Genomic DNA, 26,009 nt, shown 5'->3' on the forward strand with positions numbered 1-26,009 from the left:
GGAATTATTAGCTACGTTCCATTATTAGTCTTTCTCATATTTCACTCGGAATAACGAAAAGATGGTAATGAACGAGCTGAACTCATCAAGCTTATGAGCACTTTCAACGACTTTTACAATGTTCCAATTTTTTTTAAACCTCAATGAATGGAAAATATTACAAAACATGTGAAAGCCTTTAAAACTATTACATGGACGACGTTTAGGGTTTCTGTTTTCTTAAACTAACAAATAGCGAACAAACCGTACAACAGCCTAAGGAATGATGTAGTTAAAGCAAAACTGCAAGTTTAGTCACACCAAATAATATATGCTCTGTTTTTATCCACTTTTTTGCAGTTCACTGGAACGGAGCGAAGATAAACTTCAAAGACTCATTTAATCTCGGTGAGTCATCAACTAGCATTCATCTTCATTAAGTGCACACAGCGCTGGAACATCAGCACACTACTTCCCTTCCGGTTTATTCAGCAGCAAAATCCTTTACATTTTATCGAGTGGCCTTTTAATTACTCGTCTCTTTTACTACGCGCTTAAGCTCTCTAAATGGCCGACTGGCCAGTGAAACGAAGCACATCCGTGTGATGCTGCATTTTGCTGAGATGTATAGATGCCAACGAATATCGAGACTCAAGCCGAGCGGCACTGTTGGCCAATCCCTCGCAATAAAAACTGAAATCCCCGCTTAATCAGCACAAAAATTGTAGTTTTTTTTAGAGCAGCCTCTCAGCCGTTACCGAGGATAACATGACGAGGCTCCTTCATAGGAAACCTGTCGTCCTTCGTGATTTCCTTCCTGGCGGCGACCGCCATTTTCGTGGCCGTCAGCAGAGACCTAATGAGCGTGAAGTACATCTTATTTCTAGCGCGGCCGAGATTCTCCTAGGCCGGCCAACGGTCCTCAACAATGACCACGCTTTGGGTTTCCATCCATCGTTCATCGCCGTATTGCTTTTTTACTTCCGCCATCTGATGCACCACTTGATTGTATCGCAAAGTTTAATATAACGTGCGACTGGAAATGGAAGTGCACTTCTCCGTCGGATGCACGCGGAAGCATAACAGCTGCGGCCACTGCAACCGAAGCTCGGCTGACACATTTTTCAAACGAGCTTACCGCGGGCACTCGGCGGCTGAGGTAATGAGTTTTCTGCTCGGCAAATGGAAAAGTTCTAATTGTTGTGTGCCCTGGCGCTTTGAAGCGGTTCCTTTTATTGTTTGCATTTCTCGATCGTGCACTTTGCTGTGCCAGTGCCTTTACGAATTTTCTCTCGCGAACGGCGAAGAAAAAGAAAATCAACCTATATTTATCCTGCCACCTACCTGCCCTAAAATACAGTGACTTAATACAGGGAAACAGGGAAGTAGAAAAGAGATGGAGCGAGAGGATAAAACTGGGCCTAACACATGCTGATGCTTCAACCTCCACGTTCATTCATTGGAAGTTTGTTGAAAGAAAACGCAAAAAATGGAAAACTGTTGGCAAATAACGGGATTCATAAGTTTTCGCTCTAGTATGCGGTCGGAATCTGAAGAAGTATGCGCTTTGCGTTGTGCTTGAAAAATGCATTACTAATCTCTTGCCGTCTCTGAGAAGCCTTAAGAAGCAAAGGATGCATTTTCAGCTGCATCTCGTGCAGCGTGGAGCAATGGTTGTGATGGGTCGAACAAAAGAACTATGGAAACGCGAAATGGGGCAATCGTGATCATGCCGAAGGACGAAATCCTTTTGATAGTCACGGTCCTTTTGTTTCATTAGTGTGCCACTGTTCTATTGTGGGCTTCACTATTTTATTTCTGTTTACTCCTTTCTCATATGTATTTCTACCTTTTTTCTGGTATTTTGCACTCAATCGTGGTTCATAGGGATGAACTATTAGAACAAAACGAGTGTAATGTAGTGTCAGAATAATGATGGTGAAATGACAACAAATAGAATAGAAGCATAGAAGTCAGTGTCAGTGGTTTTATGCAGAAAGCAAAAATCGTCCAGAAAGTGCAGCTTCATTATATTATCGTTATAAAAGATAAAAATTAATCTTTCGCTGTTGAAACAAATTTGAAACGAATTCCACGGGCCACAAAGTATCATGTAAGTTTGGGCTTTGCTCTTTCAAAAGCATTCAAATCCTTCATTGAATTGCGTTTCATGCTTGCTTGCGTGAGAATTTTTTATTTGCTTTGCAAATAAATCATCATTTAATTTTCTTTGAAGGTCGATGAAAGCTTCCACGAAAGAGTGGGCTCAGTGCAGAATATTCTTATCGTTCTTATCCTGCCGTTTTTGCCACCAACTGCCTGACTCGGTAACAAAGTAAAATTATGTTTAAATTGAATTTGCAAATTTTGTTCTAATTGCGTCATCGTTTTTTCTCTCTCGTGGCCATGAAACGCACTTCTCCAGTCTGGTCGTCGGAACGTGCCAGACATGCCAGCGAATTGTTTCACGTCGTTACGTTTGCATCTATCCACCATCAGCGCTTTGTTGTCTGGTGCTGCAAAGAGGATATTTCCTTTCGCTCAGGCGAACAAAACCTTTTCCTCTTGACGGTGGCCGCTGTAGCCTGGCAACCCTCCTCTCGCTCTATGGGATGCGCACCGCGCAAATCGCAAAAGGATGAAACTCTTCACCAAAACTCCCAACCTACGTTCCACGGTTTGCGGCTTGGGTTTAGGCTTGGGTGACAGTCCGTCACTTACAGGTGCAAAATTTTCCACATTTTTTTGGTGAAAATCACAACATTGAACGTTTCGCGGGGAACACCTTCGTATGGTTCAAACGACGCAGAGAGCGCCCTTTATCAGCTCTCGTGCAGTTCGATGGACATGGCACAATCTGGCAACACGCGTTCAATCCTCCGTTTTCCATCCGTTTTGACACCATTGTGAAACGTGCTTTCGATTCCAAGGATGAGATTTTGAATATCCACGAAATCAATACGGCACCGCGCGGCATCGATGGCACGTCCTATGGGAACGTTAGGGACTGTTGGAAAACTGCAGATGCGCAGCGTTGAACAATGTTAGCGAACGGTGAATGCAATCGAACTGAAATGGGTGCCATTTCGAGCAATCCTCCACCAGGCGATTGTTTTCGACAAAAGCGCGAAGAAGTGATCATTTTCAATGAATGTTGTTGTGGCCCTTCGGGGCCTCCATTCTTCGCTTGAACTCGAGGTTTATGGGGAAAACATTGACCGTAGATAATGACCCCTTTGACAAATATTGGCGCGAATTGATTTGGCCTGGTTGCCTCCGATGACTAATGGGTTTTGTTTGTTTTTCCCTTTGTAATGACACTTTTTAGGACTCGCACTTTTTTAACTACTTTTTAACTCGCAGCCCTTTTCGCAATTTAGTTTACTTTTGAACTTTCTAACAAATGAGATCATTTTACATAAAAACGATTGTGCAGAGTAAGGACGAATTTTGAATGCATAAGACTCGTAAAAAAACATACAAAAAACAAATCCCTTATTCTTACTTACGTTGAACGCTTCTGCTCCACAAACTTTTTTAGTATAGGACAGCATGTTTACTACTATCTTCCGGTGGTTGGTAGCATAAATGTGATTTAGTGCTGCGTTTGCAGTTCTTGGTAAGACACAGATGGTCAACAACGGTATCGATCTTTGTCAATGGTTTCTTATCTGCACCATTTTGTTATGTCCTTTTTTTCTAACAGAAAAAAGGGACGTACAAGTGCTTGAAAAGACTCCCGGCAACATTCTTAAAGTTCGATTCGCATGGGTTGTGCTGTAACGATTTAAATTGACCTGCGCAATACAGATTATAGTTCTATCGCATCAAATCCCGATGCCCAGTAGGTTCCGTTTTCAGTCGTACGTACGCTGTTGGGTCCTAATGCTTCCTTGGCGTTGGCTCTCACACTTATGTTGTGAAATCTTTCTCCCAATGGGAAGACCCATTATTTTACATTTTCACAACTTCAGTTCCTGGCTTTCGAACGTAGCATTGGCCGGATATTTGATTTCAGCAGCAACAACAAAAATAAAATGGAGCATGTCCTCAATAATGTACCCGCCACTACGTGCGGCGATGGTACGTAATGCAACAGTTGATTGGTTGTGCTCCTCGACCAGCCACCAGCCTCTGATGGCAGATTGTTAGTAAAGAAGCGAAGCGTTGATGAAAACCTATAGGTTTCCGTGGAGTATTATGTCCTTACTCGTTATGTCCGGATTGAACGCATAACACATTCCTTGCATGGAGCAGAAAGGATCTTCTCTAACGATGGTTTATGCCAACGTCTTCCGTTCGCCAAAGATTGAAGAAATCCTTAGAAACCATGCAAGAACAGCTACCACGTGTCTTTTATGGCTTTAGCACAGGTGTAACGTAGAGTTTATTTGTAAGCACGCGAATAACTGTTATTCGTGATGTGGCAATAAATCGTAAAGCAATGTAAAGAAATGGGCTACGAGCTGATGATATCTACATCTGTTCACCATTGAAGTAGGGAATTGTGCGAAACATTTCAATCATAAAGATTTACGCAATATTTTTCCTAAAACTTTACCTTATACAGTGTTGTTGACGGTTGATATTTTACCTCTTCGTTTGTTTTGCATAAAACACATAACATAAAACTACCAAACTTATCGATAAATCATTTACTTGCATTGCGTATTTTATAGTCTATTAAATGCAGAATGCAATTCCAAACAAAATAGTGTGTAATCCGATAGGTCAGAGCTATTTTATTTTCTCATCGCTCATCGCGTCCCCAATTGATTTTTTTTCCATTAAGAGACTATGCCCAGAGCTGTTTTGCACATTTATGTGCGCTTATAAATATTTCTCCATTCAACAAGCAAAATGATGGGTCTGGATGAAAAAATATTTATTTGGGTGTTTGCTGCTGTTCAGTGTGTGTTTGTTAATTATCGTTATTCACACTATGCTAATGGACTGCACTCGATGTGGTGACGGCTTATTAATTATGCTTGCAAGGGAGCAGTGTTTTCCCGAATCGGAAAAAAGTTTTAATTATGCTCCGTGTTACCTCCTTTTCCGTATTATCACATTATTGGTCTATAACGAAAAAGGTAACAAAGCGGAAAACTATGGAACAAAAAATACCCACAAATAACATAAATATTCCAAAATCGAAATCATAAATAATGGTAAAGTTTTTTCAAAAGTCGTTGATTGGTTTTATCAAACCGGTTTTTGTTGATCTATCGAATTCAAGTGAAATTTTTATTTTACTGACATAATTTCAGTCGTGATATTGCTTTTTTAATCTTCAAGAAACGAACTGGGTCCTATTGATAGTTGTGATCTTGTTCATGTTCATAAAATATTACTTCAATGTATCGGAAAATGTGATGCACGCTTGGTCGTAAAAAAATGTATGTCAATAGAATCACCCAATGACTGCATTGCTGGATGAAGGAGCAGAAGTTGGTTTATGCAGCAAGGACTTCGCTATAAGCTCATGAGTATAAGGCAATGAACCACGCTCCTACATTGCATCAAAGAAAATCACATGAATATAAATTATTTATGTTCCCCCTTCTTGTCTTGAAGTGAGATAGATAAAAAGTAACCTCTCCATCGTCTTTCGTAGCTTCGAAAACGCAGTCTGTGTTCTCGGAAAGGATAAAAAGATTTACGTCACAAGGACAGAAACGGGGTGTCAGCGTTCTCATGCACGTAGTGTAGAAGAGTCGATTGACGAACTCGCAACGAACAAAACTGGTTTCAAACACTTTGCTGACATGTCAATGTTTGACAAATTGCATTCTAAAGAGTTGTTGAAAGAAAGGACATAATGACGGTGTCGAAGAACGTGCCTTTTCCTCTCCGTTTGTTTCATACACCATATCTGGGCGAGGGAAAACTTGTGAAGCAGGTGCTGCGATTGTTTAGGTCACGCGACGTCGTTCCAGTACGATGAAAGTTGATTCATAGTTTGTGTTATTTTGCGTGAATACTCACAGTGTGTCTTGGCAGGATGTCTTATGGTTCGATATTTCAATCCACCACTCCCAGGGAAGAGTTTGGTAATTTAAAGGTAAAAGTGATATTATTGTATAAACTTAACTTTAGAAGTCAAGTAAATTAGCAAATTTCAAAATAAAGCAAAGAAACATACTTTAAAATGAGCGCAATCAACACTGACTTTTTGAGAAGACTTGTTAAAACGACTAAAACATTGCAAGGATTACTTATCAGGATTATTTTTAGCCGAGTACCATATCAAATTGGCATACAGTTTCCAATCAAATATCTGCCCCATCATTAGCATCTGCTTATTTTCCACACGAGTGATGTCAAACGCAGACGTATGGTCTGGTTTTGCCTAGAGTAAATGTTATAAAGGCGGCAACTAAAGCGCCGTCAATCGAAACAGCAGCAGCATTGCTGGGATTGGAACAGATTTAAAAAACCCAACGAGAATTTAAGGACGAATCACCGGATGGCGTACCACAGCTGGCAGCACTTTGCTGCGATTGGTTTCCAGCGTCTTGGACCCTCGCAGGCTCCAACTTTGCTGTGGTTACGCCGGACGAGCCTTCCGAAACGCATGGAGCTGGCAAATGGCCTCTGCTGATCCTCTCACTGATAGCGCCTGGGGGAAATTGTGAGGCACAACCAAAATCCAAATCATGAACGCATATCCGTGAAAACGAGAGGCTCACGGGCATTAGGACGTATCGACCCGTAGTAAAAGACGAAATAGGTCCACGCTCCTGCTGGCGGTTGTCCGAACGTTCTGTTTTGGGACGCTTCCAGTGACTGCACTGCCGGGCAGATGTTACTACCGATATGGGCATACCACCTGGTTTGGCTGTCCATTTCGTTCCGCACCGGAAATGTCACGGAAACGACAATCCACCTCCGGGGAGATTTAAATTAGAAAATGGTTTCCAATCGATGAATGTGCAAGTCCCTCTCATATATACGTATCTGGGGCCCTGCTTCGTCGAACTAAACGGGACGAGGCATAGGTCCTGCACGCCGTGCCGTGCGGCTTGTCGGTTCCGTGATATGGGCAATTGACGTTCGATCGGGGTTAATGGAATATTCATGAGGTGTAGGGCTCGGTTTGAATTATTGAAGATGCTCTTCTGCTTCTGGTCGCTTCGTTAGTTTGAATGATTCGGTTGTTGTTGGCCTTAACGGTCGCCAAAGGCAAGGACATGTATTTTTTATGGAAATGATTGGACAAATTGTTCTTTTCGAATTTTTTACAACTTTACAGGTTTTTTAAATATATTTCGCTTCATGTTGTGAGTTTTGGTGAAGATGTGCACAACATAATACCCTACCTTTTTCCAATCATTGGTCTCATTTTGATGGAACTAAAGAACACGAGCGGAGCAAATAAAATGGTTTTTCCATTTGCATATCATTCAAAGCCCATTTCTACGATATCTTTCGAAATATAAATTGAATGTTACCCGGCATGCGTGTTTATTTCGAGAAGGCAGAAATTGAATTCAAATCATTTTGTTCCGATTCCAACATTATTGATCGATATACCAGCCTGTTCAATAAGTTTTGTGGTTCAATCACAGAGGGCGCTGCTAAGGACAGTATATAAGGGCTCTTGGCCTTCAATTAGTACAGTAAAAAGATCGATTGCTAAATTTAAATCTGGTCGTACAAACTTTAAAGACGATTCACTTCAAGTGTAAAAGTGTGATAAAGTGGATTTCAATCCATAGAATTGTGTTTTTCTTATCGAACCGCAAAACGTATTGAACGCTCTGACATGTTTTAAAATTTTCAATTTTACGCTCCACCGATTGCTTTTCTTTAGCATTCTTTTGATGATGATCCGAATTTCATTTTCGCATCACACCACACAAATTGTTTAGCTTCATCGCTGCAGTCCACGTCGAAGAGATGAGCCGAGGTTCATGGTTCCCTCTTAGTCGCACTTAAGCCAACTGTTGCCAGCGTGCAATACTGGCGTCCGGAGCTTTTCCTTTTTCGATGCACTTGAGGAAATGAAAAAAATTCAACGCTTGAATGATCCGGGGATTTAAGCGTTGAAAATCCGTATCAGATTGGAACGGCAAAGTGAAACGGTGTTTAGCGTTCGATTTCCCTTAAAGCTTCAACTAGTAAATATGCATGTAGGAAACGAGGAAAAGAACACATCTACTTTTGTTTATTGTGCTGCTCTTTTTTTTTCATCTCCTATATCGAAGGATGAAGATTTATGTTGGTTTGTTTAATTTTATATTTTGAATACAAAACTTATTTATGTGAAACATTTCTACATACATCATGCACATAGGGCCAGGTTATACAAAAATAGCTACTGTATAATAGTGTACAATAAAATAATGTTAACCAATGCACATTATCACAACTTGTTACGGCGTTCCTTTTCTTCGTAGTTAAGTTGTAAATTACAACTTTATTTACCGTATAATATTTTTTAACTACTTTGAACTTGATCATGATGAATGATGTTTATTTTTACTTGAAACAAGAAACATGGAGACGCCTGGTTGTTTGTGAGGTTTACAGAGGATCGTGATTCATTTTCTCAATCTCCTGATTAAATGCGACTTGAAAAACGCGTGCGTTCGAAAAGGTTTCACACACCACGGTCTGCATCTTTTGGTTCACTTGCGTGGCATTAAGTTCACCTTGTTCAGGTGAACGCAGGATCAATCCTGACAAAAAAATGATAATAAAATAGCGCTAGGGAACAGAACAGCTAAGTTAGTGTTCCTACATCAATCATCAGTATATATGGCGATGAGAGAGAGACCATGAACATCACATTAATTGCAGTAGTGGGCGGTCTTCAGGGCTCAACAGAATTTGTTGTGTCCAGCACTGCTGTACGCAACAGGAAATTTTGCTATTTTTATTTCTTATTGGAATCATTTTACGAGGACAGTGTTCTTGCATGGTCCTTAGGCTTCGGGGTTGGCTAGGCTTGGTTCTTCTGGAAGACCCGTCTGCAACAGACGCTCTTATGTTTCGAGTTTTATGCGAAGCCAGCAGTCACCCTTAGAAGCGTTATCTTCAGTGGCAACTACGAGGCCCTTTCGAATGACAAAGAGCTGTACCTGTTACGGCGTGCAGGATTTCGACGCATGTAGAAAATAAAAATACGTGGAAATCGGATAACTACCATACCAGCAACCGTATTTGCCTACTGTAAGCTACCGCCAATAGGCCACAAGCCGCCGAAAAGCATTGTTTGCAGAAAATAAGATTCTATTACGGTCACACAGTTTATGATCGTTGAGAGTTCCAGTTTTATGCCCCTCCTCAGTTTGGGTCACATTTTTCTATGATTTTCGATTACCAATCCGGTGGCCAGATTAAAATTTACTCATCGTTACTTTGTTTGTTGACCGGATTTGTTTGCTCTTCGCTAGACCCGGAGTGTCGCCCATTTGGGGGATGAACTTCCCCATTGGCCAAACATAATCTCTACTTTATTACTTGAGGGGCTGAAGGAAGTATGTTGCAAGCAAAAAAACTTGAATTATTTTTTTAGGTCTTGGGATTTTGTTAGCTTTTTCGCTTGTTGCTACTTGGCGCCGGGAAAACAACCGGAAAATGGGATAGAAAAACATGTTTTGAATTTAAATCCTCGGTTTAGGGTCTAGACCCAAGACACCCGTCGCTTTAGACCCACGACGCGAAGTAGCAAGACAAAAACGACGGACATCGGCTTCGAACGCTTATCGCCTGGCCAACATCCGTTTTATTGATGGTCATAGTCAATTTTCGGGAATAGGATCAATTTACTTTCTGATCATCCGTAAGCAAGCTTTCCTGTGACATTGTGCTAATTTTGCAAAAATACACTGATTACCTTCAACAGATTGAAGCTTCAAAGTGTGGCTTTTAGAGTATAGCTAGCTGCTTTGGCGAATAGACTTTTATACACTGAGGAATATCTAATTACCTTCAAACTTTTGCCCATGAAAAACATGTTTTTCGATTTTGTTCAACCTGACTTGATTTCAAGGGTAAGGTTGAGCTGTTATTTAACAATGCTACCAGTTTACGGGTGCTATGTAATTCAAGACTGCCTTTCTGATGGAGGTACGGGTCAAGCTAAGTCCGTTAGGCTAAGGGTTAAAGATGGAAGATGGATTAATTTAATTAAAAGTAAAATGAGGAGTATGTCGAAAAGTTACCTTTTACTTTGAAAATCCCTCGCAAATCAAGGAGAACCAGAAAAGTGCTGGATTAGACAACGAAAGTATAGCTTTTATAGGACGACAGAGTTCTGTTCCAATTGTTCGGAGGATTAATTTGAAACACCCCCACAGAATATATTTGCAGGAAGCCGCATTGAGTCGAAAGAAAAAAGAATACCTAGTCTACACTTCATTGATCGTCGATTAAAGAATATAAATATTCTCCGGTTTCAGGCGTTCCTCTTTTAATCTGATCCCATTTAAGCTGCGGACCATGTTGGGTTGTATTTCGTTGAAGAAATATACGTGCCTCAAATTTAAACAACATATCGATTAACATACAGACTGCAGCACGCAAACACGTGAAGAATCAACAACCGGGAGAAGTCAGCATGTTGATTTAAGATTTCCGTTAAACAACTTTTCCAGTTTTGAGTAAAATAAAATGAGTGCTGCCACCGTAGCAAGTGTTACATGTTAAGATGAATGGTTTCGGAAACGTTTGATGTTTCATGTTTTGTATCAATTATCCCTATAATGCCCCCCGTGTTAGTGGAATAATTTAATATTGTATAATTTATTGCTTTTTATTTTTAATGTTTTATATTTTAAAACAATATTCAATCAAGCAAATATGTTCAAGCAAAACTTAGTATATTCTGTCTTCTATTTGCAGCACTCAACACGCAAGCCTCAAAATGCCTTCGTTAGGAATATCGTGCGTGCGCTATCTGGTGTTTTTCTTTAATTTCCTGTTTGCGGTAAGCTTCATTAAAAAGAACCAATACACTTTCAGCACATATTCAATAATTGGAAACTACTGTCGGCGGCAGTGTTGACAGCGCAGAATGATTTCTGATGTGACTATCAACAACCAACATCGATCGGCCAATCTTAACCGCGAACAGTGTGGAAAGTGCGCTTTACACCCAAGGCTATTTGTGGTATTTGGTGTGGCAGTAGTGGCGTATCAGTGATTTCAACGATAGCCTGAGGTGGCCACTGGAGCGAGGCTACACTTTGGTGGAAAGTTTACCTTGACGGCATCACTGCACTTGCTTCCGGTGCTGGCAAGAGAGGTCATTAAAATACGTGGCTAGCATAGGGCTCGAAGGGCAGCAACGGTGCAGTGAAGTTTATTTAATTTACCCTAATGATGGGTAAAGGGAGAAGTTCAGGTTGATCCGAGCGAAAGGATATTTATTTAAATATGCATCAAAAAAGTAATAATTTAATTTTAAACGTAATTAACGTAAACGTTTACTTTATTGTACCTAAAGTTTTTAGTAAACATTGTATGATTGATATCGGAAATGTTACTTAATAAAACTTACATTAAATGTTTATAGTAAAGGCTGTTGATTTAGCTATAAACCGTTTAAATTAGTAAACTTTGTATGTTTGGGCTGTTATCAGGCACCAACCTAACCCGTTACATCGTGTTGATAGCAAAATTCTTAAGGCTTGCCCACGAGAGAGCCAGCATGAAGAAATGCGATAGCCTAAATTTATGCTTTTAATAGATTTTAATCCCTTTCTGTCTCGCCAAAACTGGGCACAATCATCCGTACCGGGCCCCTTGCTTCCAGAGACGCTCCAAACGAACATGACCTAACAATGGCTTGACGGCGTAAAATGGAACTGTAAATTGGCCTACCGAGAGCAATCAGCGGCGGGATCGGAGGCTGCTGAATTTTCATGATACAAGAGGTCTGGCCCTCCGAACTTCGTTACAGACTTTCTACCGCCGACCGGTGCTTAAATGTAATGAGCCTGAAAAGGGTCCAAAAGTGTGCCGTTCCTCTGTTTGGAGTGGAAAATTGCCTTTCTTTTGCTGCTGCGAGCGTACCACAAAACAACCCCCCAACGGTAGAATGTGGATGTGGTACTTCAAATTCTGTTTCCGATCTTTTCAAACATTCAAAAGTTCCCACCAATAGGCCACTACATTTCAGCTGTATACGAGATACGAGAGTGGTTAGTTTAAGGTTTCGCTTTTATTCAGGATTCCCAAATTTCGCAAACTTCACAGAGAATGCGACGGTTTCGTATGTCGCTGTCGAATAGCTCAGTAGATTCATTTATCTGCGAATATTTTGGCTTAGCTCTGGAGCATAAATAATTTTCCGAAAACATCACGGATTTTACGTATCGTTAAATTCATTTCAAAACAAATGGCCGAACAACGGAAAGGCCTCAATCATATGCTATCGGGCAATGGATGTGTTATAGGAAATGAAATGACTATTCCGTTGCGATGCTTTGCGCTTTGAAATTTGAGTTGTGGGTTGATGTAAATTTACATCTCCAAAACGCAGTGCATATCACGCGGCAAAGCATGGACAGGCGGCGATCGAGGCACGTGTGGCGGAGGCAAAAGTAATTTAATTAAAATGTTAATTCAAATGCTAGATTTATTCGAGCACAGCATTCGCTTCCACGTGATGCTCTTCTATCAGTGCGGTGGAGAATGTTTTTCTCTCCGCGTCCACTGGGGCTTGTGTCGGTTTTTGATGTTAAATGCCTTTTTTGTGAAAACGGGAATAAATGCGCAAAATGAGATCCACCACCTATCAGGCGTGAATATGCATCATTTATATATTCTCTAATTCCGTATTCCGTTTATTATAACAACCTCTTTAGTAAGATCCCAAGCGTGTGACTGTTCAATGTGTTGCAAATTGTTAACATGATTAGACACATTTGCATTCAATTGCGTCCCAGTACGAGGAGCATGCAGTTGCACATTTTATGCACATGCAGTGCCACTGACTGAGGAATGGTTGGTCATTTGATTGGGCAAATCAGTTGCTGCGTTAATATGGGTGCCAACGTTGGCACAAAGCATTTGATGTGCTGCCGTGAAGTGAGAATGATTGGTTGAAGTGGGTAGAACAGTCATACAATGCAATTAATTGGGTTATGCTTGGTCAAATCAAGGTATGTCATCTTCTGAACGGTGATGGCAAATGGTAATGAAAGAACCTCAATGAAATTTTTAAAGCAAACGGGTAAATTGAGCGATATTTGAAGACAGCTCAACGAAGTATCTGTTTATATTGCATAAGAAGTACTTTAAATGGTGTAAGATTTGGTCAATGCTAATGGTTTTAGTATTGTATTGATTTGGTTCGTGGCAGAAAATGGCACTTGTCACCATCTGGTAATTGCAAATGTTGAAATCGTGTGTCGTCTGGTGTTGCCTAGCACTACTACTGCTTCAATGCTGTGCCAATGTTGCAACATAGCTTTTCGGCCAGAAGCCAAAACGACCTTATCAAACAAACGCGGAAGCGTGCGTACATGACTTCTGAAATTAAAAATCGAAAAACACGCAGCATTGAAACACTGTTCTGATACTATCTATTGACAACCACACGACAGTGGACCAGTTTGGCGTTGTTATCGCATTCTGTATGACTTGATAAAGCTGGATGGGTTATGTTACTGTGATGTTTTACGCACATCAAGCAGCATATCAGGAGATGATATTGGAGTTCGAAGTCATCGACGGTGCTCTGCTGCTCATCACTTTAGAGTGTGTAATGCTTATCTACTTAAGACTGTTGCAAACAAAATTTAAAAAAAAACTTAAATTGAAAATCTACTTCCTTCAAAGATACGTTTCACAAAGATTGCAACATTCCATTTATAGTAAGACACAAAGTAAATACAGCATATACTATATTAGTGTGCAAAACTCCACGAACCAGCAGACTGCACCGGAACGGATCTTCTAAGAGAATTTTTAATTAACGAAGCACTTCTTTTATCGATTTCAAAACTGTCCATCAAACTCTTGATGCCTCCTCCTAGTTTTCCCCATCGTACCTCTTTCCAGCAAACTGTCTGCCATTAAACCCATTAAATCTCGAGCCGATGATAGACTTCAACGTGTTTCGCTCAGAACCGCTGCCATGTCCACCGGGGTTCCGGGACACAGCTGATCATTTTCTCATTATGAAATATTGATTAATTGTGGCGAGTAAATTAGTTTTTCCTCCGTGCAACTTTGCTCTGCCCTCGGAGGGATGATAGTAGCTAAAAAGCGCTGCAGCCAGCTTTAAAGAAGAACTGATGGTGCATCGTACCATATTTCATTTTGCCGTCCTTCTTTCCTGACCAACCGTACTTAAAGGAAGTCTGGAGAAGTTGACGTGCTGGTGCATTATTGATGTTGATTCGGCTGGACGCAGGATCTTTGGAAACGTCTTTCTTTTTTTCTCTTTTTTGAGTATGTCGTACAGAAGTATGCCAGAAGCCAGAAGCATGCAGAAGTAGTACGTGTAACGATTTTGTGACGGAACTTAAATTCTCTTCGATGGTGTCTACTGCGCTCTAGGGCAAACATGGTCAATCTTGTAATCTGCGAAGGTGATAATTTCTGCAAACCTGATTACTTGTTGTGTCGCCTTGCGTCTGCTACAAATTCTCAGTTGGTCTCGGAGATTCTGACAAAAAAACTGGTTCCGTATTAGGGCATTAACAAGATTTGCCTTCAAATGGACATACATGCAAATTTAAATTCCTTGATGCTGCTCAATAATGTACACGTACCATGTGTCAAAAAAGGTTTAAAGCTGATGCATTCTTCTAGACGACCCCAAGAGAATCTCCAACATGAACTCCGAGAAATTCCTTAGTTTTACGTGAGCTGACAAAATCACGCTGTGCACGTTGGCTAATGGAAAAGGGATAAATTGAAATTGATTACATCTGGAATTCATGAAAATGAAGCAATATTTTTCAGTTCTAAAAAGAAAACATTCCATGGGTCTTCAAAAGTTTGTATCAAGCGTTGGTATTGCAATTTTAGAATCACCGTTAATGGACCAGGTGTCTCTAAAAAATCTCTACTGACAGACTAGTATCAGGCTCACATCGAAAGTTTTTTAAATAATGTGTTTTGTTTTGCATTGAATGGTACAAACTGTTTTCTCAGTTCACAAAAAATGAATAAATTTTGAAACCAAAAATGTTTCACAAAATACCAAATGGTTTCACAAATTACCAGATTGAATTTTCAAAACTTTATAATTGTGAAGGACGACGTTCTTTTCCCATAAACACAACAAACCACAAACCCAACCATCCAAAGCCGTTCCATCCATTCCAAACTATCTGCCCAAACTATCTATTCGGACGAACGTGTTCTTCGGTTCAACCTTGCAAATGTCGTTAGCGTAATGAACAAACGAATTTAGGTCACCATTCGTTCACGCCCGGAATTCACGGTTTTCGCGGTAAAGATAAAAAACTAAATCCTTCCTCGCAATAGCGGAAGTCCATGGAAAGTTGCAATTAAACTCATCGTGTTTGTCCTCACGGCCCATCAATGCTGATTGGTTTTGCCCCCTGTGTTTGTTCAACCTGACCGATCTATTTTTTGTTTTCTGTCCTCTCCCGCAGATCACCGGACTGGTGGTGATTGTAACAGGCGCGGTCATACAGTCTTACTACTACCATTACTCGAACTTTGTCGGTAAATATTGACCACCTCACTGGGGCGGCTAATGTGTCCGAAAGGGGCAACGAAAAGCACTGTAAGCCGAGTTCGAATTGTTTTTCTAATGTTGCTCTTTGTGTTTCTCTTTCCCAGGGGAGAGCTTCTGGACTGCTCCGATAGTGCTGATCGTGATTGGCTCCATCATCTTCGTGGTGGCATGCTTCGGATGCTGTGGCGCTGCCAAGGAGAGTCCTTGCATGATAATAACGGTCCGTTCCGTTGCGTTGCGTTGTAAAATGTTTCTTTTCTTCAAACCTTTGTTCTTTCGTTCGTTACAGTTTTCGATCTTCCTCGGGTTGGTATTCTTGGCCGAAATCGGTATCGGCGTTGCTGGATACTATAAGCACGAGGAGCTGAGCGGCATCCTTGAGAAGGGCTTCAACAAAACGCTCGACAGTTACGCCACCGATAAGGGCGCCCAGGAAGCGTGGAATCTGGTGCAGTCGGAGATGCAGTGCTGCGGCATCAAAGGCCCTGAAGATTGGGAACCGATCTATAAGAACGACACCGTACCGCGAGCCTGCTGCCACCGGATGCCGGTCGGGGTGAACAAGTGTACTAGAGAGCATGCCTCGACTGAGGGCTGCTTTTCGAAGCTCTCCAATTTCCTCGGTTCCAAATCGTTGATTCTGGCCGGCATCGGCATTGGGCTGGCTATCGTTCAGGTTAGTTAGCTTACGCAACAAACAATCCGATGGAGCCGCACTGCGAAAAGTGGGATGTGGTTTCAATGGTTCCATGGTTTCCCATTTCTGCCGCGATCGTTTGTCCCCTTTATCGTTTAAAACAATTTCCACAATTCGTCGAGGTACTACAAACCATAAAAGTTACCGCAAACCGAGGAATTTGCGACCATTTCCCTCTGAAATTAAAAGCAGTTTTAAGGGTCAGATACAAGCGGCATAACCGCACTCGAAATTTAAGCCCACAATCCGTCTGGGTGTGTGATCTCTGTCGCCCTTCCGAGAACGAGAATTTAGCAGTCAGTAGAGCGCTCGCTTTTTGGTTTCTAAATATCCAAAAACACAAGTTTAAAAAATATGCTAATAAGGATGGCTTATAAATGCAATTGGTGTGCATCAGACCGTTCATTCCAGGAGTTGTTCCGTTCAAGCATCAAGTGGAACGTGCTCTTGAATGCTGACGTTTTGTGGTTGGCAAATATTTCACTTTCAAATTTCATACGAACTCTGAATACACTTCGGTGTATCGGTGGGAATGATGCTAACGATGACGGACATGGGGCAGTGTCTTGTGCTAACTTCATGCGGAAAAGTGAGACAGTTTTCCATTTTTCTTTCCTGTTTTCGTTTCAGCTCATCGCCGTCCTCTTGGCCTGTTGTCTGTATGGTTCGTTCCGGCGCCAGTACGAAACCGTCTAAATTGCCTCGGACAGCTTATTTTGCAGCACCGCTATAAGAAGAATGGAAATGCGCCGAGAAGAAAATGCGAATCAACACAAACATTCCTTGTGGGTGGGCGTACTGAAAAGGATCACCTGCGGACGGAAGATCATCGAAAACGAACGAAGCATAGAGAGAGCAACACGGAGTAGAAATGAAACCATTCCTGCTCCAGAAATTCACGAATCGTAATCAAAACTAGCCGCAGCTCAAATAATAGTAATAATAATAGTAGAGCACCTTTACACATTTCAATCTTACTTTCTAGGCATTACACAGTTGCTCATCTTTATGTAGAGATAGCTAACCTCCCTTTTGAAATACACCACCCTCAGTGAGAAAAAGGGATCGATTTTTGGCAGCCGGATAAAGCGCTACATTAACGAGTGGGCCAATGGAAGCAAAAAATCTCACAAAATACCTCCACCATGTAGTGAACAGGAAAATCAAAACCCTCTCCCACCAAGTCAACAATTTCGAAATGGGAACAAACTGAAATCAATAATTTTACCAATCGGGAAGACTTTAGAGGCGTTTAGAATTGTATCACTGCAGCAGCATGTAGAATGAACTCCGTTCAGGAGAAGAACGAATGGTTCGTGCTATGTACGATGATCACTAGTTCGAATTTTGTCGCATTTCGTGTGAGAGGTTGTTGCTTGAAATAAATGTTTAGTGTAGTGCATCAGATTAAATGGTACATTCAACGGCGAGTGTGTATATCCAAACAATATTGGAATAGATTATTCTTTTGCCCCGTTCGTGGAAGTTGAGCAAGGTCCTGCCAATCGTGCAATAACGAACTTTAACTGAGCGCAAGACCAATATACGAGTTCGATGTGTGGATTCCGTTGGCTTTGATCGTTTTAGTAAAGCGCCCTAAAGAAGTACGTACGTTTAGTAAAATACGAAGAAGCGCTGGTACTCACTTCTACTGTTTAATAGAACTATTGCGGTATCAAAATCAAAGAAACATGATGAAAGTATATTCCAAACATTCGAAGTGCATACAATTTTGCAGTGACATCGCAACAAAGTAGGAAGAACAAATTGTGTAATATTGCAATTGAAACCATTTGTAGCACAGTTTGTTCAGCAAACAGGCTTTTCGGCGCACCAGAAATTGTACGAGCAGAGGCTTTGTGTGGAAGAAAATGAGTACATTTGCTCAGTAGGTTGATGAATACTTTGCCGGATTTAGAATGATGCAAAAGCATTAATATAAAATATATTTTTCACCTTTTTTCTCATTTATCATAGCTACACATGTAGAGTGTAATCCATTTGTAACTTTACAACGTAGAGGCACATTATAGTGCATCCAAATTACTCTTTATCTGAGGGCTGTAGCGAAAGTGTTTTCATATCGGGCACTTAATGATTTCTGAAGAAGGGCGGACGTAAATGCACGAGTTTTCCAATGCGCACGTACCGAAAAACGAATCTCAATTTGTTCGAACGAAGTCGATCACAATCAGTGCGAAAAGTTTCAGTTAATCAAATAAAAAATTAAACGTTTTTTCCATTGTAACCCAATGCCGCGCCCTCACAGCAAGGGAGATCGTCTCGACCATGTTGAACCGTGAATGCTCAAACGCAAAAGTAGAAAAAGAATAGAACAAATGCAGCAAAATTTACAACTATTTACAAATCCTCTAATCGAGAAACAATAGTAAATCCAAGGGATTAAAAACGAATCCGTTCGAATAATGATAATCTAATTCATCGTGATTGTATTTTTATATTCGCTCAGAGTTTTCCGTTTGATTTCCGACAATCCTACCAACAGACCGCATTAGCTCACAATTTGCTTCAAGATCGAATGTTTGTCAATAATATTGCAGTTACTATTGCTACCGTTATCGTGACCGTAGTACGTACACACAACATACAACACCGGTTTTGGGTTGAGCGTTCCAGTTATCGAGCAAATATCTCTTGTTTTTTGTTTCTATTTACGCAACAGGCACGATTGAAATCTTAGCCAGCAGCGTGCGCAAGTAGAGTAAAGTAGAGATCGACGGTGTTGATATTTTTATAAATGTATTTTACTGATTAATTGCTAGAAACTATCAAGAATAAAATATATGGGACACATATTCGACGAAACTTCGTTCTTCGGTGACCGGTTAAAGGTTTGTATTGTTTAATGATTGTACGATCTACTTAAAAATATTTACTTCCTTTAAACGGTCGACGTTTTCCTATCATCGAATCACCGATTTCAATAGCGTCTTTCGATGAAACTTCGAAATTGCCGGGCGGGTAAAACAATTTACAGTGTACGAGAGGCACTCATTTTCGAACTGTCACATTCGACAACCGATTCTCCATCTCTGTCTCACTCTAGAACGCTCTTTCGTTATCAAAACGTCAAAAAAACAAACAAAATTTCTACGCTCCGGGAATTTCGTTGTTTTTCTATCGGCGATTTTGTGTATTTGCTGCGTGCACGGAAATTGCACAAACCATTGTGCGAGTTTTGGGCGAATTCATGTTTAACTAATCGGTTCATTCAGAGGTGCGGATTATGTGGTGTGTAGTTTTGTGTACGGTTTGTGTTTTTGTTGGAATGGCACAGTGAATGTGAAGTTATTAGTCGTTTTCAAATCTTTCTCCTGTGTCGCCTAACAGACTAGTTGGTGTAATAAATAGTAAATTAGTGCATTACTACAGACACTCCACTGACCTAGGGTCGCAAAAGAACCTGAATTTACCGCCAGCATCCGGAGCAGCAGATGATGGACGATCTCGGTGAGTCATAGGATATAAGGTGTTTCATTTCAACCACGGGCGAGGACAGCAATCTTCCGGATGTTGTTCCAACCAAAGGTGATAGCATTTCCGTGCTGGTATATTTTAAATTGCTTTCTATTTCTGGCAAACGAGCCGAAAGCAAACACAGGGCACACGTGTAAAAGCAAAAAAAACGGAAGCAATCATATCACGGAACGATGTCTAATCGATGAATTGGTTTGGCTCCTGCTGGGTATCCGGTTCACCGCCACTGGACGCCGATCGCAGCAGAAAACCAGTAAAAATAATATGTGAACTGCGACATGAACCGATCACCAACACTGGGCCGCGCCTGGAGCTGGAAGGCCACCGTCGAAAAGACAGCGAGGCAGACCAAAACCGGACCGCATAGAGATGAATTTCCTTATAAGGAATCTATCATGCGGCCTGGTCGCTCGTCTGCGCCCAACACAGAGCCTCCAAAAACAGTTCCGCGAAACAAGCCCCACGTTCCGAGGCAATTTCATCGGGTCTTGAAAAGCCTCGACATTGATACGTGATCACACGACGTAGTTGTCGGATCGCCGATTGGAAAAGATGAAACAAGAAGGCGAAAGACAAAATCCCACCGCTTGCCGATACATTTGTTGCTGTGGCAAACGGAAGAAGCAAGGTGCCTTTTCGATTCAAACGAAAAACGGCTCAACGTCGGAAGGTCGTGGGATCTGTCCTCGACAAACCGGCTATTTGATTGATTACAAAGTTTGCTCAACCGTGTGTGGTGCTTTTTACGGACTTTGATAAACATTCAGTTGTTGGGGGTCTCTTTGCAAAGCTCCGCACGTTTAATTATATTTTTAAACCATAAAGTTATACTAAACAAGAAATTCGGGATATAATGACCAGAAATACTACTTGTTATCGATATTATTATCATATGTACAACCACAAAATAAACTGTTCGATGGGATTTTGTAACATTTGCGTGAACAAAGCCGTGCTTCTGCATTCTCTCCGCTGTTTAGACCAAGTTTCCTGCAAAAGACCAGCTGTACACGAAACACTATCGAACACTATTTTTAGTCTTCGAAGCCGATCGAACGGTTTTGCCCTCACGATGGACGATCGCACGAATCCTTGACATAGAACTTATCGCCAAGGCGCCGCTTGTTTATGCTCTTCGCGTAGATTAGCAGTTGGCTCGGATTCAAGTGGCGACCGACATCGAGCGACCATCGAAATATTGTTCGATCGCCGATTTGGGGCCCCTCGGAGTGAATACCTTTGGCCGATGATGATGATGGATTGATGGGAGAATCCATTCCGTGCCTTTGTGCTAGTTGCAAACACGGTGCAAACGATGCAGTGTAGTTCTTTCGTGCGCTCAAGCGATGCATGGTGGTGTTGCAGAGATAGGTTGTGGGTTGTAAAAACCATCGAAACTTAAATATTGTAAATAAGATAACAACTGCTCATATATTAAGGAATGTACAGGTTAATCACGAAACATCTTAGAAACGGCAAACCCGACCATAAATCCATACCATAAATAACCATAAATACCATAGATTCATCAATTACTAATATTCCGGAGCTCATGCTTCTACGAGCGCATTCCAGGTCTGCATTCTCACTTAAATTTATCTGCATTCCCTCTACTGTGCTGTGAAGTGCACCCCATAAGCAGATCAACTTGAAAAGATTCTCCAGCAGAGCAGTTTGGAAAAGTGTTCCAGTTTCAGTTTGTCTTCTTCTATCTTTCTTTATGTTCCGTTTTGCTCCATTCGGTATCGTCAATCACCATTGAATGATCGCTGATTAATGGATCGCTCTCTGTTGGCCTTATCGTCAGTCGAAATGCGCCGGAAAATTGGAATGCGTTGAAACTTAATGGGAAATAAAATAGATTTCGACAAATTGAAAAATCGGCCTTCAGAACGCTGTTGCCTTCGAACGCTGTTCTAAACTCACTCACAGTGATCTTCCGGCGCCATGCGATGGAGCCGAGGTGGAGAAGCAATTTCAAGCGCCCCAATTTTTCAAAACATCCGACGATATCCATCCACTACGGCAGTCTAGCAGCCTGACACTCCTTCGGCTAGGAGCGGTACGGTGCGCACTACTAAAAATACTACTGTCGTACGTGTACACGAAACATGATAATGTGTCACTGGCTGGCTAGCTTCTTGAGACATGCCGCCACCGGCGATAGTGAAAGTAGTTGGTCGTTCACTCTCCGCAACATAGATCTTGTGCCGCTCTCCATTGAAGCATAGGCAATTGATCTTCGATGTTCGTCGGTGCATTAGCTTTGGCCGTGAGCATCACGATCGATGCTCGCTCACTTCCGTGAGTCAACTTTTGTAGCTGCGCCGATCTCACAGGGCGACCACGACTGCATCTCCCGGGAGAGCACGACCGCCGTACGACAAGGCACATGGGGCGTGATCGGCGCGCGGAATCAGCCTTTGCCTTTGCGTGAGGGCTTGAATTTACTTTTTGCGCGATTAGTTCGAGTTTTGAGCGCGGTCGCGCCGGTTCGCGTTGGTTTTCGATGCGATGAGTGTTTAGTGTCACGTCTGTTTTTTTTTGTTTCCCACACGAAACAGCGAGTCGTTTCGAAAATCTGTATTTCCGGATGTAATAAGTTTAAGAAAGCGATCAAGTTTAGATGAAAACTTGAGTTTTAAGGTGAATCGAAAGTGATCGGCAGTGCAACATAAATATACTTATTTCGTTTGGTTTCAACAAGAGCACGATCTTGAGTTTAAATATGAATCGTGCAGCGATCGTTGTTAATTTTCTCAAAACTATGTTTTATTCTGCGGTGTGTTGCCCATCATTGGTGGTTTTGTTGACAATCGCCTTTTACTGCCTGTTTGCCCATTTTAAACCACACCTTGCCTAGTTTAGGTGTCGTTGTCGTCGTTATATGGTTTGACTTTATATCTCAACACAATTGCCTAACCGTGATGATTACGTACGGCCCACATGAAGTGTGCGCATGAAACATAAGTGCATTTTGACGGTACTATTGACCGAAACGGGGGCCCGGAAATCTCTGTGACAACTTCAGCAAACTCATTAGCAGTCAACAAGCTGTCGCCACACTTCGCGCCATGGTGGATCGAAATGAGTAAACATACCAATTCCATGAGTCTCCCCCGGCAAGCGGAGGATGAACTCCCGTAAGATTGAAAGTGAAAAATAACACGTCGCCAAGTGTCGCGAAAGATCGTTGCAACAACCAATATGTGCAGGGGAGCACAGTCGAGATCATCGAAATAGTTTCTGGCGCGGAAAAGGATGCAATGTTTGCTAATTCGTCCGGCGTGCATCGGAAAGTGCGAATCGCTCTGGATGATGTTTTGAGGTCAGAGCCATCGACACATGCATGCCGACGCAAAGTAGTGATAGTTCTCTAATTTTTTCAAAACGATGCAAAGTCAGGTCAAATTATGCAAGCGATACGGTATTTATGCTATCGTAAATTAGTTGCCTGTTAAGGTGGGATTATGTTTAGTAGATATTTGTTACAGTACCCAGTATTTTTGCCTTTTTATACCACAATTCTTGGAAAATCGTATCGTATCATGCATCATTCTTGAAAAACGACAACCTCGTCTACTGTACCAATGCTGAAGGGCTGATCGCTAGTGCGATGGATCGCAACCCATAAACATAACATCTGTTTGCGATTTGTTCTGCTCTAATTAATTTACTTATGCAGGCCGTTAGCTTTATGATGCTGTTTTCGCTCTGCATTTTTTTCCGAATTGAATGATGGTCCATTTATATTTTAGATCGTGTTATTGGATTGGGACAGAGTTTAATGTTGTCTGAGAACAAGAACCGGCCGCTGGGGATTTTGAAGCATGTTGAGCCGACTTAGCTAACAAATTCTTCTCGGCCATGGCCAGGGAACCACAACACCAACATATGGTGCGTTCTATGACGTTACGTACATAATGTGCCTGTTCCACAAAGCTGTGGCTCTGCAAGATCCTTCGATTGTGGTGCATTGTGTAGCATTTTTCGTGATCTTTTCTGTTTTTAAATTACTCGAGCACCGAACCCAGTATTGGAATGGAGCCTAGTATGCTTACTTCCGCCATATGGTCGTAAGGTTACACGTGATTGCGCATTGGGGACCATCCGACCAACTGTGCGATTCGAAAGCAGGAACAGAGGCACCTGAAGCAGTGCCATGAAGCATAATTGGCATGATGAATGGTCGAAGGTTGCTTCGCAGCAGGCGACACCATGCTCCGTGGCTGGCGCCGCGAATGTTGTCGCCACCGTGACTGTCGGCGAAAGGTCATGGTACTCCATGGGTTTCGCTTTTGATCCGTGCACCAAGAGACCGGCATCAAGTGTGTAGGGATTTTTTTACGATGTGGCCTTGCCTGTGGGACACCACATAAGCAGACCCAATGTGCGAATCGAGGTTTTCTTCGTTTTCGAGGAATGATCATGATCTTGAGAGGCGCTTGCAAATTGTTGTTTACCCTATTTGGCGAAAACTGGCGCCTATTAAACGCTACACGATCTTTTCGATGCCTATTGCCAATCGCCGAGCTTGCAGCGAATCTTACCATTTGAGCATTCCTCGAATCGATGGAAACTACTCTAAATTTAAAGTGCACGGTACGGTTGTGGTCAATGGAATTTCAATGGCAGCCCTGCTTCGTTCAGGCCGGGATTACTTTCATTTCCTCGAAACGTTTCTTTCTGTTTGGCACACCAGAACACGGGGACTTCGTTCGGCCTTCAAGGAAACTACTGGCATAATTAATAATTTTATCGGGAACTAGTTTTGACACACTCATATTATTCTAAAAATGTTTTCGGTGGCAACCGTGCATTAAATGCATCAACATGTTGATATTACTCAAAAGTAAGGTAAGTAATTGGAAAGTGAATTTTCATATTTTTTACATAAACAAAATTCTTTTTCCTTATCGTTGTACAAAATTCTTATCACAGTTTAAGCCTTTTACTGGCCGAAATTTCGACGCAAATGCAATTGTTTACAAATGTCCCAACTGTCTCACTGTTCGAATATCGAAGTGAGTTCCCGTCTGTCAAAATGTCTGAGCGCCACCTTCGACCACACCTTCGGTCGGTCGATCCTTCGGCTGGTCACATTTGTGCAGTTTTCGAAATCAGCGCCAGTTGTCAAAAAAATCCAACGCACGAACACGAAAGCATCACGCGCCGCTCAGGACGATACTTTGTGTTACCGATTCGCCTTTCAATACACGACGCACCAGTGTGCGAACCGCTTCGTCTGGTGAGAAAAAAGGAGTGTTTTTCGGTCCGTCCGTGACGGTTAGCAGCACCGTTCACCGGCCGTGCACAGCAGAGTATTCCAATATTCTCTCGATCCATTAGTGCCCGTTTGGGCAGGAACATTCGAACGATTACGCACCGATCGAGCGGAGGTGGTGTGGTACGCAGGTCGCCAGCAGAATTGAGACCACTTTCGGTCGTCGCTCGCGGAGTGCCACGGTGTGCGTGTGGCCCCGCTCGGTTGCGGCGTAGCAATTCAGCCGCCGCGCGCTGTGGTAGTGTCGACTCAGGATGCCTTTCTTCTTCACAGGTCACACACGAAAGAGTTTTCTATCTGTCGCTCTGTTCCGCCTGCTGCAAAGTTGTGCATAAACTAGTGAAAAATAACGCCGAAATCGGTGTGGCCCCGCGGCTAGGGCAGTTCCGGGTGAAGGTACGCGACTGCTAACACCAGTTGACAGTGGCCATAGTGAGACACTTTTGCGTCGCCCCTCGAAAAGGTTCAGGATTCACACCGCGAACTGCTGCCATTATGCGGCGACGGCGGCGGTGAAGAAAACAACCTCCGCTGCCCAAGCCATGATGCGCGGCTTGGCAGGGTGTTGGTACTTTTTCTTCTCGCTGTGTCATCGTGTGAGAAGAAAATACGCACCAGTGAATAAAGAATTTGCCGCTGCACGACCGATGGCGTATCCGGATTGGGGTTACGGCGACGTGGAAAAAATCACGTCCCGCTGTTGTGACGATACCGAAACGAACACTAGAAAACGGCACATCCTTCTTCGCTGCAAGCTCGGGTTGCTGCACTTGAATATGCACGGAGACGGGGCCAGCAAACGAACGAATGAAACTTTTGTGTGGTTGGAGAGTTTCATCGATTGCGATTCGCTGTCTTCTCCATCGGGGGGACTGAGTGAGGAA

At 42.2% G+C, this 26,009-nt stretch overlaps 2 protein-coding genes across 4 annotated transcripts in view; both read left to right on the top strand.

Annotated features, from left to right (window-relative positions):
- LOC131211790 (CD63 antigen) overlaps positions 1-18,203 on the top strand; it is a 51,823-nt gene extending 33,620 nt beyond the window's left edge. For 2 of the 3 annotated variants that reach the window (XM_058205406.1, XM_058205407.1), the window contains 6 exons: positions 340-387; positions 10,828-10,912; positions 15,561-15,633; positions 15,751-15,866; positions 15,936-16,322; positions 16,974-18,203. In XM_058205406.1, the coding sequence (XP_058061389.1) occupies positions 10,850-10,912; positions 15,561-15,633; positions 15,751-15,866; positions 15,936-16,322; positions 16,974-17,039 (705 nt within the window). In that variant the 5' untranslated portion in view covers positions 340-387; positions 10,828-10,849 and the 3' untranslated portion in view covers positions 17,040-18,203. The remainder of the gene's footprint in view (positions 1-339; positions 388-10,827; positions 10,913-15,560; positions 15,634-15,750; positions 15,867-15,935; positions 16,323-16,973) is intronic. The other variant, XR_009156915.1, reaches the window with a different exon arrangement.
- A 1,271-nt stretch (positions 18,204-19,474) lies between these two features.
- LOC131210844 (leupaxin) overlaps positions 19,475-26,009 on the top strand; it is a 49,426-nt gene continuing 42,891 nt past the window's right edge. The window contains exon 1 of the mRNA XM_058204145.1: positions 19,475-19,814. Within this exon, the coding sequence (XP_058060128.1) occupies positions 19,799-19,814 (16 nt within the window). The 5' untranslated portion in view covers positions 19,475-19,798. The remainder of the gene's footprint in view (positions 19,815-26,009) is intronic.

Source organism: Anopheles bellator, chromosome 2 (assembly GCF_943735745.2).
Source record: "Anopheles bellator chromosome 2, idAnoBellAS_SP24_06.2, whole genome shotgun sequence".
Taxonomy (NCBI): domain Eukaryota; kingdom Metazoa; phylum Arthropoda; class Insecta; order Diptera; family Culicidae; genus Anopheles; species Anopheles bellator.